This window comes from Amphibalanus amphitrite, unplaced genomic scaffold, assembly GCF_019059575.1.
Source record: "Amphibalanus amphitrite isolate SeventyFive unplaced genomic scaffold, NRLGWU_Aamphi_draft 000216F_arrow, whole genome shotgun sequence".
Classification (NCBI taxonomy): domain Eukaryota; kingdom Metazoa; phylum Arthropoda; class Thecostraca; order Balanomorpha; family Balanidae; genus Amphibalanus; species Amphibalanus amphitrite.
The window spans coordinates 724147-744792 of NW_024881711.1; the positions used below are offsets into that span (position 1 = coordinate 724147).

General features: G+C 47.5%; 1 protein-coding gene across 1 annotated transcript in view; it reads left to right on the forward strand.

Annotated features, from left to right (window-relative positions):
- Positions 1-20646, forward strand: part of LOC122385375 (uncharacterized protein C2orf16-like) — a gene marked incomplete at its 3' end in the record, with an annotated part of 159652 nt that overhangs the window by 87340 nt on the left and 51666 nt on the right. Inside the window, exon 2 of the mRNA XM_043373600.1 lies at positions 185-291. Coding sequence (XP_043229535.1) covers positions 185-291 — 107 coding nt within the window. The remainder of the gene's footprint in view (positions 1-184; positions 292-20646) is intronic.

The following is a 20646-nucleotide window of genomic DNA, read 5'->3' on the forward strand; positions in this document are numbered from 1 at the left end:
ATTCTCGTGCTGTGTTCAAAAACACGTTCACAGTGAGGGGCAACCTTATATACGAGTAGATGCGCCTAAGAGACTGGTGACCGACAACGAGGGCGTCAAGTGCTGGGGACTGACCGTGATATACGCGGAGCTGTGTGTATCTGCTGCGATCGCTGCTGTACCGTTCTGGCCGTGTCTGCTGCAGATGGCCGAGCTGCACGTGTATCTGGTGCCGCGGGACAAGTGGTCGGCACCCCGCCGGCTGGCCGAGAGGACCTCCAAACAGGACACCATCTCGCTGGGCTTCGTACGGTAAGCCACCGGCCGCGGCAGCCACTTGAGCCGGAATGCCGCTCTCGCTTCCTTTGTCTGTGCGCGGGTGCGTGTGAGGAAAACCCACGCAGTTGGACGTGCATAAAGTTGCATTATATTCACATTCAGATTCGCGTGCACATTCGCGGACCCCTCAGATTTGGCTCAAAATTGCACAGCCTATAGATTTTGAGCTCCTGATTCCGAAAATAATGTTTTTATTTCACGCCGTCAAGTGGTTCTCAAAATATTCACATTTGTATTACTGCTAACATATTCTGGACCGTAACCCTTATTGGAAAAATCGGACCCCTCCAAACTTTTCAAAAACTCGTGAGTTGATGTAAACATAAGCGCTGATCCCAAAAAAACTAATTTGTACTTAACGCCGTCCCAAAGTTTTCTCAGGATGAGCATCTAAAGTTCAAGGTCGTTCAAGGTCATGTACCTTTTCTCACATTTTGGCGCTATTTGACACGTGACAGCTTTATATTTATGATGGACATTCGCACTACCTCCTACAAAAACAATATACTGAAATCCAAGGGACGTTGCTGTACCAAAATGTAGAAAAAGCGTCAAAACCTCTTTCAAACAGCTAACAGTTAAATACAAGGGATATTCGAACTTGCCCCACATAAAGCAAATTTGTCAGACATGGTCGGACCCCTCCGATATCGTTCAAAATCTCAGGAATGATGCTCCTTGACCTCCTGAACATGAAAATGGCACTCCCTTTGAACGCCGTCAAGAACTTTTCCAGATATACGCATCCATGCACATTCAAATTGCATAGGTGTTGCATATGCACGTTCGGCGGACCCCTCCGATTTCGTTCAAAATCTCAGGAATGATGCTCCTTGACCTCCTGAATATGAAAATGGCACTCCCTTTGAACGCCGTCAAGAACTTTTCCAGATATACGCATCCATGCACATTCAAATTGCATAGGTGTTGCATATGCACGTTCGGCGGACCCCTCCAATTTCGTTCAAAACCACAGGATTGATGCTCCTTGACCTCCTGAATATGAAAATAGTACTCTCTTTGAACGCCGTCAAGAACTTTTCCAGATATACGCATCCATGCACATTCAAATTGCATAGGTGTTGCATATGCACGCTCGGCGGACCCCTCCGATTTCGTTCAAAATCTCAGTAATGATGCTCCTTGACCTCCTGAACATGAATATGGTACTCCCTTTGAACGCCGTCAAGAACTTTTCCAGATATACGCATATACGCATCAATGCACATTCAAATTGCATAGGTGTTACATATGCACGTTCGGCGGACCCCTCCGATTTCGTTCAAAATCTCAGGAATGATGCTCCTTGACATCCTGAACATGAAAATAGTACTCCCTTTGAACGCCGTCAAGAACTTTTCCAGATATACGCATCCATGCACATTCAAACTGCACAGGTGTTGCATATGCACGTTCGCCGGACCCCTCCGATTTCGTTCAAAATCTCAGGAATGATGCTCCTCGACCTCCTGAACATGAAAATGGTACTCCCTTTGAACGCCGTCAAGAACTTTTCCAGATATACGCATCCATGCACATTCAAATTGCATGGGTGTTGCATATACACGTTCGGCGGACCCCTCCGATTTCGTTCAAAATCTCAGGAATGATGCTCCTTGACCTTCTGAACATGAAAATGGCACTCCCTTTGAACGCCGTCAAGAACTTTTCCAGATATACGCATCCATGCACATTCAAATTGCATAGGTGTTGCATATGCACGCTCGGCGGACCCCTCCGATTTCGTTCGAAATCTCAGGAATGATGCTCCTTGACCTCCTGAACATGAAAATGCCACTCCCTTAGAACGCCGTCAATAACTTTTCCAGATATACGCACCCATGCACAAACAAATTGCATAGGTGTTGTATATGCACGTTCGGCGGACCCCTCCAATTTCGTTCAAAATCACAGGAATGATGCCCCTTGACCTCCTGAACATGAAAATAGTACTCCCTTTGAACGCCGTCAATAACTTTTCCAGATATACGCACGCATCCATGCACATTCAAAATGCATAGGTGCTGCATATGCACGTTCGGCGGACCCCTCCGATTTCGTTTAAAATCTCAGGAATGAGGCTCCTTGACCTCCTGAACATGAAAATAGTACTCCCTTTGAACGCCGTCAAGAACTTTTCCAGATATGCGCATCAATGCACATTCAAATTGCATAGGTGTTGCATATGCACATTCGGCGGACCCCTCCGATTTCGTTCAACATCACAGGAATGATGCTCCTTGACCTCCTGAACATGAAAATAGTACTCCCTTTGAACGCCGTCAAGAACTTTTCTAGGTATACGCATCCAAGCACATTTAAATTGCAATTTGAATGTGCATGAATGCGTATATCTGGAAAAGTTCTTGACGGCGTTCAAAGGGAGTACCATTTTCATGTTCAGGAGGTCAAGGAGCATCATTCCTGAGATTTTGAACGAAATCGGAGGGGTCCGCCGAACGTGCATATGTAACACCTATGCAATTTGAATGTGCATAGATGCGTATATCTGGAAAAGTTCTTGACGGCGTTCAAAGGGAGTACCATATTCATGTTCAGGAGGTCAAGGAGCATCATTACTGAGATTTTGAACGAAATCGGAGGGGTCCGCCGAGCGTGCATATGCAACAATGCAACACCTATGCAATTTGAATGTGCATGGATGCGTATATCTGGAAAAGTTCTTGACGGCGTTCAAAGAGAGTACTATTTTCATATTCAGGAGGTCAAGGAGCATCAATCCTGTGGTTTTGAACGAAATTGGAGGGGTCCGCCGAACGTGCATATGCAACACCTATGCAATTTGAATGTGCATGGATGCGTATATCTGGAAAAGTTCTTGACGGCGTTCAAAGGGAGTGCCATTTTCATGTTCAGAAGGTCAAGGACCATCATTCCTGAGATTTTGAACGAAATCGGAGGGGTCCGCCGAACGTGTATATGCAACACCTATGCAATTTGAATGTGTATGGATGCGTATATCTGGAAAAGTTCTTGACGGCGTTCAAAGGGGGTACCATTTTCATGTTCAGGAGGTCGAGGAGCATCATTCCTGAGATTTTGAACGAAATCGGAGGGGTCCGCCGAACGTGCATATGCAACACCTATGCAATTTGAATGTGCATGGATGCGTATCTCTGGAAAAGTTCTTGACGGCGTTCAAAGTGAGTACCATTTTCATGTTCAGGAGGTCGAGGAGCATCATTTCTGAGATTTTGAACGAAATCGGAGGGGTCCGCCGAACGTGCATATGCAACACCTATGCAATTTGAATGTGCATGGATGCGTATATCTGGAAAAGTTCTTGACGGCGTTCAAAGAGAGTACTGTTTTCATGTTCAGGAGGCCAAGGAGCATCATTCCTGAGATTTTGAACGAAATCGGAGGGGTCCGCCGAACGTGCATATGCAACACCTATGCAATTTTAATGTGCATGGATGCGTATATCTGGAAAAGTTCTTGACGGCGTTCAAAGGGAGTGCCATTTTCATGTTCAGAAGGTCAAGGAGCATCATTCCTGAGATTTTGAACGAAATCGGAGGGGTCCGCCGAACGTGTATATGCAACACCTATGCAATTTGAATGTGCATGGATGCGTATATCTGGAAAAGTTCTTGACGGCGTTCAAAAGGAGTGTCATTTTCATGTTCAGGAGGTCGAGAAGCATCATTCCTGAGATTTTGAACGAAATCGGAGGGGTCCGCCGAACGTGCATATGCAACACCTATGCAATTTGAATGTGCATGGATGCGTATGTCTGGAAAAGTTCTTGACGGCGTTCAAAGGGAGTGCCATTTTCATGTTCAGGAGGTCAAGGAACATCATTCCTGAGATTTTGAACGATATCGGAGGGGTCCGACCATGTCCGACAAATTTGCTTTATCTGTGGCAAATTTGAATATCCCTTGTATTTAACTGTTAGCTGTATGAAAGAGGTTTTGACGCTTTTTTTACATTTTGGTACAGCAACGCCCCTTGGATTTCAGTATATTGTTTTTGTAGGAGGTAGTGCGAATGTCCATCATAAATATAAAGCTGTCACGTGTCAAATAGCGCCAAAATGTGAGAAAAGGTACATGACCTCGAACGACCTTGAACTTTAGATGCTCATCCTGAGAAAACTATGGGACGGCGTTAAATACAAACTAGTTTTTTGGGATCAGCGCTTATGTTTACATCAACTCACGAGTTTTTAAAAAGTTTGGAGGGGTCCGATTTTTCCAATAAGGGTTACGGTCCAGAATATGTTAGCAGTAATACAAATGTGAATATTTTGAGAACCACTTGACGGCGTGAAATAAAAACATGATTTTCGCAATCAGGAGCTCAAAATCTATAAGCTGTGCAATTTTGAGCCAAATCTGAGGGGTCCGCGAATGTGCACGCGAATCTGAATGTGAATATAATGCAACTTTATGCACGTCGCAGTTGGTTATGTTTGTCGCCAGACAGGCAAAAAAGAAGACACGTCAGGGGCAGACTGGTGTTCGATTCACCCAGGGGGCGTCGAAGTCTAGTTCCTAGTTCCTACCAACCTGGCACTCCCGTGCCTACGTCACCACGAGGACGCCCGAGGGCATTTACATGTTGAAGATAGGGAAAGTTGCCATAGTTTAGAGCCGCCTGGAGGGCAACCTTGAGATAGATAAGACGAAATCGCAGGAGATGATGATGAACGGGTTTATCGAAACTTGATTGGATGAGCCTACGGTAATAGCGATTTTAGCGTGTGCATTCATTGTTCATAGTGGTGTGAAATGTGGTTAGGGTACGACCGACAACCCGTCGGGCTCGGGGCGAATTTCGCACTGGGGTACTCAAAATTTGAAGTAAGACTTTTCCATGAGTTTTGAAGGTATGGATAAGTTCTAAAAATCCGGTTCTCCTTATCCGGGTCATTAACTCCATATGGCCCAGGAAAGCTGGCACACTACCTTTAACCCTATTAGTGGCAGGGTGTTTTTATCCACCCCTCAGGTTTTTCGGGAATATTTCCGAAACCGCTGAAGCTACGATGCTGAAATTTTCTGACTTTTCCTAATACTAAATTAAGCACATTCCCTGAAAATTTCAAGTTCATAACTTTACCAGGGGCGGCTCCAGAGCACTGGGAATTGGGGGTCCTATTCGTGAAGCGAGTCATTTGGTCGAAGATCACGATGCTGCACCGGTTTTACGAACAGTGAATGAAAGGTATCATGTGATAACATATACAGTTATTGTGCATCCTCTTTTGACACGTTTTTGCTATAATAGGCGGATCCAGGCGTCCAAAAAGGGGGGTTATGTTTTACCTCCCAACATAGGTGCCCTGACACCGCCTATGCATGACCAATACAATTTTAGTCGTTCTCTCATAAGAAAATTGTAACATAACAAGACCATTACCACCCTTTTTAGAAACAGTACCAACAAAAACCTTATTAACTATACTTTTTGTGTACCCCCAATCTCAATGATCTGTATCCGCCTATGATTTTTGAAAATGCATATTTTTTAGGATCCATGTGAATTCCTGGTTCATTCTCTATCGATCGGCAAAAGTTGCGTTAAGATTGGTTCAGAAACCTGGCCGTGATAAACAGTCTAAAATGTATCTGCAATTTGCCCGTTTTTACCCCCCTCTACCCCCCTATTGACATTTTTTAATTTTTATTTTTTAGAAATGTAGATCACGTTGAGCGAAATCGAATGCCGTATGAATTTTGAAAATCGGCCCGTTAGATCTCGAGATATCAAGGGGGGGGTCGTAAACAGCCCCCCCCCCTGCCACTAATAGGGGTAGCCAGGAGCCTGCCACTAATAGGGTTAAACGTCCCACAGTGGGGATCTTTCCGATCTAGCACGTCTTTATTCGTAGAGGGCAAACCATAGGTAGCATTGTAGCCAGAATGTGCACAGATGTTGGCTGGTGTGTCCTGGTGAGAATTTTACCTGTAAATGTGCATAATCAACATAGTATAGGGGGTTCAATTGGACCCCCGGCTCAGCCGTTTGGCCCCTGATCAAGCTAGAGCTTCGCGGAAAAATCAAGCGTGCTGCCTATGACGAAATGAGGCCGAATATATACACTACCCTATGTCATATCTCCGAAAGCAAAAGCCACAGAAACTTGAAGTTTTCAGTGGACGCTGGGAAAGGATAGAGAAGCAGCTATACGAAACATCCGGCTTCTAGCTTTAAAATGTTAAGTTCAGAGCAGAAAAACTACCTGGAGGGGTGGCAACCCCCCCCATGTGCGGGCGAGGGTTAACGCCAGAAAGCAACCCGTGAGACCCATCAGCTATACCCACATTCCCGCTGAACTTAAAAACACAAAACAAAACAAAACGAAGGGAATGCCACGAATCAGACAGAGGCATATGAACTCATTTACCGAGCTGTGACCTGACATCGCGACCACATTCAGACGGGTGTCCCACATCGGCCCCTTTGGTGACGTTCGATGCGACTGATATGCCGGACGGCTGCAGTGATGCGAGTGTGGCGTGCCGTGCAGCGGCTGTCGGTGCGTGTCGGTGCGCCGGCCCGGCCCACCGCGGCGCTCCACCGTCTGTCATCGGGGTATGTGGTGACGTCCTCACGGCATGGGGCCGCGCGCCGCAGCGACCGACCGCGGTCGATGGAGCATTGTGTGGTGTGTACAGTCGGCGACCCGCGGCGACCCACCGGCGGCCATACACACAGAAAAAAATTTACCCCTCTATGGGTAATTTTATACTTATGAGTACCTCTATCCCGATTTCTCCGGATATTAAAACCCGGACAGAAATAATTATACACCATTTATTTTGGGTCCCTGTACACCTATGTTTTTTTTTACATACATTATAGCAAATGTACCTGGTGGATTTACAGAACCACGCAGATTCGGGTACCATTACCCAGAAGAGAGTGTACTTCTACCTAACAAACCAGAATCGGTCGTGTAGGGCTACTCTACCAGAATGTTTTTCTACTATTTGTTATTGAAAAACAGGTACCTGTAACATGCATCAACTCGTAAGGGTGTATAAGTAACTACTTCATCGATTTGACACCTATACCTATTTACTTATTTCTTGTCACTGATGAAGGCACTTTGCTGTCCGAAACGTCTGGTTTTATTCGTAGTGTTATTGTATCGTCATTGTCTGTGATAAGAAGTATAACTTCTAACCATAGGAGTAAAGCGGCTCAATGTAACACTTCACTGTGCATACGAAGACTTAAGTCCCTAAAAATAATATTGTTTACAGCTTCTAAAAAGATACAGCTGTTAAAGCTTAGACATATCATCTTTTTCGGCATGAAGGCAATATTCATTTATCTCCACAGAACATGTTAAAATAGTGCAGCTGAAGTTTACTTTCGGAACGTCTCCTTCAGGCATTCCGGAGTTTTCTGGTGCCTTTTGAATCACGGAACATGGCTGGGCGCGGGACAGGTCGTGTGCGAGCTCGGACGGACCACGTGACCACCTCCTCCCCTCCCCCTCACTCCCGTCCCCTTCCCCAGCAGGGCGTCCGATTTAACCGCGCCACAGGCAGTCAGTCGGCTCGGTCCGACCCTCACTGGTCGAGCCACGGGGCCGCCTGAGTTTGTGCCGGGTGCAAAACTGGAGCAGAATTTAGCGCCAGAACTAGTAGTAACCAACACGACCATCGTTAGATGGCAGGAGTGAATGGAATAAGCGGTTCCATCAGCAACTGATCAGTACCGGCTTTGCCCATGGAAACGGCCCCAGTCATCCGGATCAGTAGCGGCTTCACTGATCCGGATACGAATCCCTTTGCCCATGGAAACGTAGTCATATAATGCATCAGAGGTCCTTCCAGCTGATTGACAAATCAACGTTGCCCCTACTGCTCAAGACCCTAGTCCGACCCTACGGGAACATTGTGTGGGGCCCTTTCAACCGGACAGACCAGAAACGAGTGGAGCACGTCCAGCGGAGGGCGACCAAGAAGGTTCCGGAGCTGCGCCATCTGCCCTACACTGAGACACTGATACACTGAGACACTACACTGAGAGACTGCAGGCGCTGAAACTACCATCCCTGTACTACCGACGAAGGCGCGGTGACATGATTGCGGTATATCAGATGCTACATGGAGGTATCGACCTGGACGGCCTTGACCTGGACTCGCGTGTCTTCTTCGACCGCTCAACCGCCCGTGAAACCAGAGGTCACTCGTGGCGCCCCGTAAAGCCGCACGCGGTCTCCAGAGTCCGTCGAAACGCCTTCTCAGTAAGGGTTATAAACGATTGGAAGTGGAACAGTCTGCCGCCAGAAGTTGTCGACGCCAGTACACTCAACCAGTTCAAGAGCCGCCTAGACACCCACTGGGCAGACTTCGTACACGCGATTCCTTACACAGATCAGTAAAACCCACACTAAGCAGCTCGACTGGAACGGACGTAAAATCAAAATTCTGTACTTCTAAGTAAGTAAGTAAGTAAGTAAGGTGCTATCCTACATTCCTAATGATCAGGTAAGATTGATTTGAAAGAACATTACAATAGAAAATGCAAGGTACCTATTACCTACCTATATTTTTATGATTTTGTCAGGCTAAAGGAGAGCTTGATATTATGGTTCATCTTTAACTTGTGTTGAAGCTCCCCCCTACCTATGTTGGTAATATATAATACTGAACGAGGCCGGTGTAAATAAATTTTCAAGACCGAGGTCCTTACTGGATTTTTGAACGAGGCCGAAGGCCGAGTTCAAAAATCAGTAAGGACTGAGGTCTTGAAAATTTATCACCGGCCGAGTTTGGTATGTATTTTACTGTATGCCAACGATAAATTTATTTTCTGGACCGAAGCTCTTACCCGACTTAGGAACGAGACCATCCCAAAATGTTGGCTGTAGTGTATTCTGGTAATGCATTTTTGACCGTGGTCAATTTGCTTACACCAGTTATTACCACACCCCTCTGGCTAATGTATTTGAATAGGCCAGGTATACAGTAAATGATAAAACCACCAAAGGTTTGCATAGGTTCTGCCCCTTTCAATGTTGCTGGGCATCCGTTGGCAGAATATTTAGAAGTAAGTCTGCTCATCAGAATGTTAGTTTAAGTTCTTGTTGTGTGACCCTGAATACTTTGGATCCTGAGATGTATTCTTGCCGTGGGACCTTGAGGACTGTGGACCCTGAACTCTAAAGTGTATATTTGTCATGGGACCTTGGGGACTGTGGATCCTGAAATTCACATTTGTCGTGGGACCCTAGGGACTGTGGATCCTGCAATGCATTCTTGTCGTGGGACCTTGGGGACTGGATCCTGCAATGTATACTTGCCGTGGGACCTTGGAAACCTTGGATTCTAGAAATTGAATTTGCTGCGGGACCTTGGAAACCTTGGATTCTAGAAATTGAACTTGCCGTGGGACCTTGGAAACCTTGGCTTCTGGAAATTGAATTTGCCGTGGGACCTTGAGGATCCTGGGCCCAATCTTACCAAATGCCGTGATGCGCATTCACGGCTTTTGGTAACATTCAGAACTATCCCCCATTCACTTATTCATTCGTTCAGGCAACATTCATAATCATTGACGCTATCAAAATCATTGGACAAGATTGGCTGGATGTAAATAAAAGGATATCTTTTATATCAGTGCCGTAAACTCCGGCCAGTGCTGCCAAATCCTATTCACGGCATTGGTAAGATTGGGCCCTGGATCTTAATTTTTGGTCACGGCACAAGTCTGCCTCCCACCTTAAAAAAAGTTAATGAATTTAAGAGAGTTAAGCGTCGTGAGGAATATCATCATGATGATTATGAGCATATTTGATAGACCGAATCCTCAATATAATCTGAATAAAAATGACAAATTAGCAAAATTCGGGTATATTTGATCACAGATCTTTGTCAAACGATACCAGCAGGCGCCACAATTGTAGATGTCAAAATACTTTTTGTTCAGTACACATGCACAACAGTAGATATATCCTCATGGAAAAGATTTATGGTTGGTAATTCTAAAAGTCGCAGCAGTCAAATACATATAATACACGGAAACCCTATACACAAGATTAAAGTGCGTGTGTGCTTATACATATACGAATTAAAGGTGTTACATTGCGTTTGCAAAACAATTAAATGGGCAGCATGTTACACTTTTACCCTGGGCACAGTAAGGGCACCAGTGTTCCAGAATTATATTTTGGTTTGGGTGTCAGAGGGGTAAATTATTCAGTTGCCAGGGAGATGAGAGTGGAAAATTACCGGTCAGATATAGCTAAAAACAGGTGGGAGTGGTAAGCATGGAGGGGAGATGGATTGATAGCATACATCACCACACACATGAGGTAGAATGTAGCTTGCATATTACATGAATCATTATGATGTTTACTACCCTCCTCGTTTTTGATGTTGGGAGTGGAAAATCGCTCTCAAAGATTTGAAATGAGAGTGGAAAATTGTCATCATTTGGATGTTGTTTCCCACCCAAATCGACAAATTTTGGGACATTGAAGGGCACATACGACATGTACACAGTGAATGAACAATTAAATGAGCATATTGCACCTAAATGAACATTATATACATAAATGAGTACATATGAGCATTGAGCATATTACATTTTACTATACTCATACCTTGGACAAAGTTAGGACATATACAACATGTATGCAAAACAAAAGTAACATACGCAATCACTTTTTAACGTGGTAGGCTCGTGAAAAAAGCTAACCTACTTTGGAAGTAGCTGCCAAGAGGTGCTGTTATCGTTAATAGCTGTCATCCTGTCATCCTGTTAAGCAGGACGATTAAGCAGGACGATTGTGTAATTGTTAAGCCTTCAGACAAATGTAAGGGCCTAGTCATCATGGATAAGACAGATTATTTGGACAAAGCGCAGGTGATCACAAACACTTATGAAAAGATTGATCGCAACCCCACTGCTAAAACAGAGGCTAGCACCAAAAAGGTCTGAGCGTGAGATGATGTTTTTCGTACTCCAGCGTAGACGGGTAGCCATACGGCTTCCACGGTAGACAGTGATGACATCAGTCATCTTTTGCAAGCTCGTTATAGAATTTGGGCTGTACGGGGACTCGAAACCCGGGCCTTTGGATTAGCGCTCCAATGCTCTACCTCTGAGCTATACAGACCAAGTACTTTAACGAGCTTTAAGACCAAGTACTTAAAGCTCGTTAAAGTACTTGGTCTGTATAGCTCAGAGGTAGAGCATTGGAGCGCTAATCCAAAGGCCCGGGGTTCGAGTCCCCGTACAGCCCAAATTCTTTAACGAGCTTGCAAAAGATGACTGATGTCATCACTGTCTACCGTGGAAGCCGTATGGCTACCCGTCTACGCTGGAGTATATAATACTGAACGAGGCCGGTGTAAATAAATTTTCAAGACCGAGGTCCTTACTGGTTTTTTGAACGAGGCCGAAGGCCGAGTTCAAAAATCAGTAAGGACTGAGGTCTTGAAAATTTATCACCGGCCGAGTTTGGTATGTATTTTACTGTATGCCAACGATGAATTTATTTTCTGGACCGAAGCTCTTAGCCGACTTAGGAACGAGACCATCCCAAAATGTTCGCTTAAGTGCATTCTGGTAATGCATTTTTGACCGTGGTCAATTTGCTTACACCAGTTATTACCACACCCCTCTGGCTAATGTATTTGAATAGGCCAGGCATACAGTAATACGAAAAACATCATCTCACGCTCTCAGTCCCAGCGGATAAAAACAACACCTAAGAATGATCCGCATAAAACTTGGCAGAAAGCTCGTTAAAGTACTTGGTCTGTATAGCTCAGAGGTAGAGCATTGGAGCGCTAATCCAAAGGCCCGGGGTTCGAGTCCCCGTACAGCCCAAATTCTTTAACGAGCTTGCAAAAGATGACTGATGTCATCACTGTCTACCGTGGAAGCCGTATGGCTACCCGTCTACGCTGGAGTACGAAAAACATCATCTCACGCTCTCAGTCCCAGCGGATAAAAACAACACCTAAGAATCACCAAAAAGGTCATAGCACAAACACTTAAAGATAAGGTAGGTCAAGACATTGTGGACATCCTACGCCCACCATTCTCGCTGCGCAGAACTATACGGCCTGCCTAAAACTCACAAGAGAGGCATTCCTCTGAGACCTATTGTGTCTGCCATAGATGATCCTCTGAATAGACTATCATGGCTATTAGAGCAGGTCATTTCCCGGCTACTTCAGTACGTGCCTGCCTGGCTGAATCCATCGCCATCCGCGACAGGATGCCAGCTATTAACGATAACAGCACCTCTTGGCAGCTACCTCCAATGTAGGTTAGCTTTTTTCACGAGCCTACCACGTTAAAAGGTGATTGCGTATATTACTTTTGTTTTGCATACATGTTGCATACGTCCTAACTTTGTCCAGGGTATGAGTATAGTAAAATGTAATATGCTCATATGTACTCATTTATGTATATAATGTTCATTTATGTGCAATATGCTCATTTAATTGTTCATTCACTGTGTACATGTCGTATGTGCCCTAACTGTGCCCAGGGTAAAAGTATAACATGCTGCCCATTTAATTGTTTTGCAAACGCATTGTAACACCTTAAATTCGTATATGTATAAGCACACACGCACTTCAATCTTGTGTATAGGTTTTTCCGTGTATTATATGTATTTGACTGCTGCGACTTTTAGAATTACCAACCATAAATCTTTTCCATGAGGATATATCTACTGTTGTGCATGTGTACTGAACAAAAATTATTTTGACATCTACAATTGTGGCGCCTGCTGGTATCGTTTGACAAAGATCTGTGATCGAATATACCCGAATTTTGCTAATTTGTCATTTTTATTCAGATTATATTGAGGATTCGGTCAATCAAATATGCAAGTTAATGAATTATCATGAAAGTGATATTGCTCGGTTCAGAAAGAGCGAAAACGAATATCTACCAAATTTCGCCAAAAAATAATCACCGGTTTTCAATATATTAGACTTTTACTTTTGTTTACTTTTTGGATCTCTCCTGTCTTCTTTTTCTCGTCCTCGGTTCTCGGCAGTGGAAGTGATTGTCCGTCGATGATGCTAACCACCCTCGCTATCGCATCTAAAGCCCCATCTACCTCCCTACTTGGAATTAATTTCGCTGTGCATGAAATTCAACATCTTCACTTTCAATGGACAAGAATATGTACAACACAACGGACTCGCAATGGGTCCCCACTGAGCCCCGTGGCTGCTTGTTTTTATATGGAAGTTCTCGAGGAAGAAAAATTCAAGAACATCATGGGGCAGACTGTACCTGGCTCCAGTATGTTGATGACGTTCTGGTGGTGGTCCCCGAAGATGTCGACCTAGACGAAAAACTCCGAGTCCTCAACGAAGTCGACAAAAAGATCCAATTTACGATCGAAAGAGAAAACGAGCAAAAAATATCATTCTTAGACCCCCTTATCATGAGACGTGGACAGAAAGTAAAATTCACGGTTTATCGTAAGGTTACAAACAAAGAAGATTATGTCCATTTTCTATCAGCTCACAACGGACGAGTGAAAAGTGGGATCGTTATCGGATTTTTCTTACGAGCATTTAGAATATGTAGCGAAGACTTCTTAGAAGACGAACTGAAGCACATTTTCGATACGTTCGACCGGCTTCACTATCCAAAAGGGTTCCTACTAAGAATGAAACAGAAAGCGGAAGAAATCAGAAGGAGAAGTGCCGAAGAGAAACGGAAACGAAAACAAGAACAGAGGAAACGTGGCCGATATATATCGATACCAAACTCGACACATGCCGACTCGATTTCACGACAACTTCGATCAAATGGATCGAATGTAACGATAGTTTCCGGAAGAAAAGTGGAAAATCTGACTCAGCCGAAGCCTGAAAAGAAAGATAGTAACAGTGTGGTATACAAAATTCCTTGCTCGGGCCCATGCAACAAATCATACATATTGTCGTGGCCGCTACCCCGTGTTGATGTTGAAAGGTCGCCCTGCACGTCGAAACTTGGAGCGGCCCTGCTGCTGTCCACAGAGAGTGGCCCGAGTTGTCACCCTACTGTGGCGGGGGACGTGCAGTCGAAGTGGGTGTGGAGAGCTTTAAGTGGACTGTATCATTTGAGAGAATGGACTAGCCGACTGATCACCGCGACCGCCAGGTCAAAGCTGTACTTGGCACGTCTTAAATGTATTGTCAAAAGCCTTGTCGGAGAAACCTCCGCACAAGTCTTACTCATGCGTGCCGAAAATCAAGACAAATCAAGAACAAGACATGAGCTGGTTAGACACTTGCCAGCAGAGACAAACACGAATCCAAGAACGAGTCAGACGCATCGAGCCGTCGAACATGAGCGCATCCCGCTGATGTGTGCGATTGTATGTCGTGTGTTAACCCTGAGGTGAAACGGCGCTATGGCCGGAGTTAAACTGGAGCTTAGCTTATATAACTATTAAGAGTGAATATAAAGAGGGGTGAAAAGGTTAAGATAATTTTATGAGTAGCTTCGGCCCAACGGTCGAAACCATACCCAGAAAGGAGGCAAAACGTGTTGGATTTTCGGGGGGGGGATACTGGCATCAAAGGTCGTCCATAAGGGCGCACCGCCAGTATTAAGTTAATGGGACGGTCTCAACTGCCGGAGCGACGCCCGAGCTCCGAGAGCACGTGTCCGGACGGGCACGCACCACGCAGAGATCGAGAGCCGATTGACTGCCGCTCCGAGTCCCGACCCCAGGTCAGTTCGGCCGGCGCCTGGGGCTAGCCGCCCGGCCCGGCCCTCCGATTGGCCGGCGCTACAGCGAGCGCGGGCAGCGGCCGGCGGAGCGCCCACCAACGCGATACAAGGCACACAAGCATCACAGCCCCGTGGTACGCGACGTAATAACAAACACAACAATCAATAACAAGTAACAACACAAATATACTTCTCACTCGGTGGCAAACCAAATCACGCCGGGACGGTCGCGGACGGGTCCCGATGGGTAGAAGAGGGGAGAACGCCGCCGCCGCCCGGCACTGACCGCTGCGCCAGAGCTGCCGGTTTTACTCCGCAGGGGCCCACACTCCACATACTCCCCACCAAAAAACGAAGGTTTTTTCTCTTCTTGAACACATGTATCCGTCGCATGTCACCATGACGACACGCCAGCCGTCGAGTGTCTCCCGGCTCCAAGTCCAGGCTGGTCCACACAGCGACGACGCGCGCACGGGCCAGGATCCGGTCGAGTGGCGCCCGGGGAGACAGTCCGGAGCCACGGGCTGCATCATGCGCAGATCGAGTGTCGCGGACATGTACTCTGTCCGGTCCCGCCCGGTCCGCCAGCCAGTCTCCGGCCTCGCCATCGCTGAGCATAATCGTCTCCGTGTTGTCCTGCTAATGCTACAAACATTGAGTAAATAAACGCGCAATGTAACTCATCTGGGAACGTTCGATGGTTTGAGGAAAATGGGCAAAGTGGCGACGATGAGTGACTTTTCGCTAATGGAAAGATGCTGGGCATTGGGCAAATCAGGAAACTGCAAGTTGAGGGGACGTCGGGAAATGATGTAAGTTTGCATTTGCCACAGGAAACGTTAAACGAAAGCAGGACGCTTGAATGATGGATCATAGATGACTGAGAAAGACACAACTATACAGTAGTTACTTGCGAATTCTCAGAATGGTAGGATGCCTTGCTCGAGTCGGAGAACCTCCGCACTCAGATGGAACTGTGACTTAGAAGTCGAAGAACCTCCACACTCGGACGAAGACTGGGACTAGGGAGTCGGAGAACCTCCGCACTACGCTGAGCCTGTTTGATGCACCAATACAGAGCGTTGCGCTGCTTCTTGGGTCTGGGTGGTCCGTTAGATCGCTGCTCCTTTCGAAAGCGCAGGCTATGGATGAGCCGCAGCACCCACGATGCTATGCTGATCGCTTGTTTCCGATGGGAACAGTCCGTCGGAAGGAATGGCCCTCTGGTGTGAGATGTGCGAGTCGATGTGACCACCGCACTAGCACAGCTCCGTGACGGTCTCGTTTCGTCATCCGCGCGCACGTCGAGTGCTTGACTCTTGGCCTGGATGGGGCTGGTGTTCTCTAGCTCCTTCGCCGGATCTTCTGATTCCTCGATTCTCTTATTTTGACTGCTGGCCATTGTCAGAGGGGGCAGTCTGGCTTCTGTCGCCACCAGCTGAGGCTCCCAACCGTGGGCAGCGTGCACGACGGCACAGCAAGTCTTGCTGGCTTCGTCACAGAAGACTTGGAAGACCACGTCTTCACCAAGAGGATGGACGGATCTCGGGTCCTCAGCTTCTAGACCTGGCCCATAGCGCTCTTCTTGCGAGTTTCCCTCGGGTTCTCGTTGGAGTTTTTGAACCTCAGGGTCCGGAGTTTTACCCATGGAATCGAGGTCCCACATTTGTTCCACTTGTTGACAGTGGTATACATGTCGAGTGGACTGTCCTGTTGCAGTGCCCTTCCCGTGGATCACGTAGCCAAAGATCGTATCCAGTGCTCTCAGGGATTCATCTAGAACGACGCATTCCCGCAGCACGACCTTGTAGTACTGGTCTGTCCCTATCAGGATGTCCACCTGGCCACCGCTGAAGTCGTCGGCCAGCTCGATGTTGTCATCTAGTCCCTCGGGCTGCTCTGCCGGTGGTAGAGGTGCGCACAGGCGGTCACAACACCACAGCTCGAATCTCCTCGCTTCACCTCCGTGTCGGTTCTGTAGGTCGACTGCGACGCGATCGTATGACCGTGGCTCCTCTGCTCTCTCCTGGAAGCCGACGCAAGCGAATGTGTCGGAGCCGATGACGTCCAGACTCATCTCTTCGGCGACCGTCTTCCTGATATAAGAAGCGTCGGACCCACCATCCAGCAGGGCTCTCAGTATCTTGGGTCCGCGTGGCCCTCTCCCCACCACCAGCGCAGTCTGAATGTAACACTGTGATGTAGTACGCTGAGCTGCGTAGCGCATGCTGGGATGGGAGTGCTGGCCGTGGCTGGAAGTGAAAGGTTCTGGCCGTTGATTTTGAGAGACTGATGGATGCGTGCTAACTGTTGGAGGTACCGGCGCGGGAGGTGGTACAGCAGGACTGTAGGGAACAGAGCTGGCGAGAGGAGCAGGTGCAGGCTCTGGAGCTGGGGCTTGGTGACGATGCAGAGAGGTATGGTGCGAACCCTGACAGTGCCTGCAATTGCCACTCCTACAGTCTTTGATGAAGTGACGTCCGAGACAGCGGAAGCAGGCCCTTACCCTCTTCACCGTCGTCCAGCGGTCCTCGACGGTCATCTCCAGGTACCCGCGAACACTTGTCGAGACGATGGGATCCCTTACACACAGGGTACGGTTTTTGAGCTGGCGTTGCCTGAACTCGCTGGGTGTTCAGCACACTTGTTGTCGCTTTCTGTACCGTTGTACAGCTGTCATCAGTAGCCTTGCTGCATGGTACTTGAGCGGCCTCTTCAAGATACCCCACTTCCTTCTGCAGAAATGCGAGAAATTCTGCGAACTCTCCTTGTTCTTGGCCCATGGTCTGTCCCCGCTGCCTCGCCCACTGAAGACGCCAGGGCGGTGGGATCTTCCCTTTCAGGACGGGCAGAAGAACATCACCAGTGTGTTCGGCTTTGAGTGTCTTCAAAGAGGCGACTCCGGTCGTCACATCATCCACCAGACGTCTCAGTGACTTCAGATTGTCGGTGCTTGCCACCGTCGGCAGGCTGAGCAGCTTGGCGATGATGGTGTCCTTCCTCAGGCTGTCCTTTCCGAACCTCTCCTTCAGTGTTTGAACAGCGATCTCATAGCTGTCTGCTGTCAACTGCAAGCCCTGAATTGACCGCGCTGCAGCTCCATCGAGATGCTGTCTCAGGTAGTATAGCTTCTGCACTGGGGAGTAGGCACTGTTTTGGTGTACTGACGCTTCGTACAGTTCCCAAAACTCTTGCCAGGCCATGAGGTCTCCATTGAACTTTGGAAGCGTGAAATTCAGTTTGAAATGGTTCTGAGGAGTTACGACCTGTGTCACAACAGGTGCAGTCTCGTTCCTCTTACTTGCGTCTGCGAGAAGACGCTTACCCAGGCCGACTGCTCTGTGAAGCTCCGCGTAGTGAGGGGATTCGTCCTCTAACCCCATCTCACTCAGCTGCGAGTTCAGCTCGTCCATCTGCGAAAGATGGCCTTCGGCGAGTTCTATCGTGTAGTCTAACTCATGTCTGTCTGCATTCTGATTGCCTTGATCTACCTGAGTGTAGAGGCGCTTTAGATCATTCGACAATTTTGTAGCTTTGCTTCGGTCTTTGGTGCGTTTCGCTTTCAGCGACTCAATGTCTGTGTTGGTGTCTGGCTTGCCCATCTCTTCCTATGTGCTGGTGATTGATCACTATAAGCAAACCTGGTGGAAATGCTCCCAGTGATCCGGCCCCCGGAGGACTATGTCGTGGCCGCTACCCCGTGTTGATGTTGAAAGGTCGCCCTGCACGTCGAAACTTGGAGCGGCCCTGCTGCTGTCCACAGAGAGTGGCCCGAGTTGTCACCCTACTGTGGCGGGGGACGTGCAGTCGAAGTGGGTGTGGAGAGCTTTAAGTGGACTGTATCATTTGAGAGAATGGACTAGCCGACTGATCACCGCGACCGCCAGGTCAAAGCTGTACTTGGCACGTCTTAAATGTATTGTCAAAAGCCTTGTCGGAGAAACCTCCGCACAAGTCTTACTCATGCGTGCCGAAAATCAAGACAAATCAAGAACAAGACATGAGCTGGTTAGACACTTGCCAGCAGAGACAAACACGAATCCAAGAACGAGTCAGACGCATCGAGCCGTCGAACATGAGCGCATCCCGCTGATGTGTGCGATTGTATGTCGTGTGTTAACCCTGAGGTGAAACGGCGCTATGGCCGGAGTTAAACTGGAGCTTAGCTTATATAACTATTAAGAGTGAATATAAAGAGGGGTGAAAAGGTTAAGATAATTTTATGAGTAGCTTCGGCCCAACGGTCGAAACCATACCCAGAAAGGAGGCAAAACGTGTTGGATTTTCGGGGGGGGATACTGGCATCAAAGGTCGTCCATAAGGGCGCACCGCCAGTATTAAGTTAATGGGACGGTCCTCAACTGCCGGAGCGACGCCCGAGCTCCGAGAGCACGTGTCCGGACGGGCACGCACCACGCAGAGATCGAGAGCCGATTGACTGCCGCTCCGAGTCCCGACCCCAGGTCAGTTCGGCCGGCGCCTGGGGCTAGCCGCCCGGCCCGGCCCTCCGATTGGCCGGCGCTACAGCGAGCGCGGGCAGCAGCCGGCGGAGCGCCCACCAACGCGATACAAGGCACACAAGCATCACAGCCCCGTGGTACGCGACGTAATAACAAACACAACAATCAATAACAAGTAACAACACAAATATACTTCTCACTCGGTGGCAAACCAAATCACGCCGGGACGGTCGCGGACGGGTCCCGATGGGTAGAAGAGGGGAGAACGCCGCCGCCGCCCGGCACTGACCGCTGCGCCAGAGCTGCCGGTTTTACTCCGCAGGGGCCCACACTCCACACATATAGGAGAAACTGGAAGAGGACTCGACACACGACTGAAGGAACACAAACGCGATGTCCGGAACCACAATAGATCGAACGCACTCGTCCTTCATATCGAAAAATGTCAAAATTTACCAAACTGGAACAGTGCTCATGTCATTGAAAAAGGCATGTCAAAATCGGCGAGAAAAGCTCTGGAAGCAGCTCACATCTGTTTCCAAGATACAGTGGACGAAAAATCTGGATTATTTACCTGGGCAAAAGCGGCTGCAATGATGGCACTAGGAAACAAAACGTAAACGATTTCTAAACGAAAGGTGATTGGCGAACTTTGAAAGACTCTGAGAAAAGGCGAGCGAATTAAACGTTCCGACGTTGACATTGTGACCTGTAGGTACATTCATTATATAATTTAATTTTCAGCATATCAAAAGAACGCGACAAGAACAATAGCGTGATGAATGCCGTTCTCAATTTAGGTTTTTAATGTTGAACCAAAGAATGCATTTCGAAACCTGTGCCCGATGTGTCGACTTCGAACGATTTATACCGATTGTTTTTGATAGGTACTATGTGTTTTTAATTTAATCACTAGTGTCCACTGACGAAGGCACCCTGTGGCCGAAACGTCTGGTTTTAGGAATTTGACTTGTGTTGCCATCGATCGTGAATAAAACTCAATCATGTCTGATTATTTACAGAACTTCATTTAACCCGCGCCCTGCTGGGGGGGGGGGTGTTTGAACACCCCCCCTTGTGGTTTTTCGCGAATATCTCAAAAACGGCGGCGCTCCGCGCCGCCGTTTTTGGTACACCTTATCATACATCAATTCTACACATGTTGTGAAAATTTCAGACC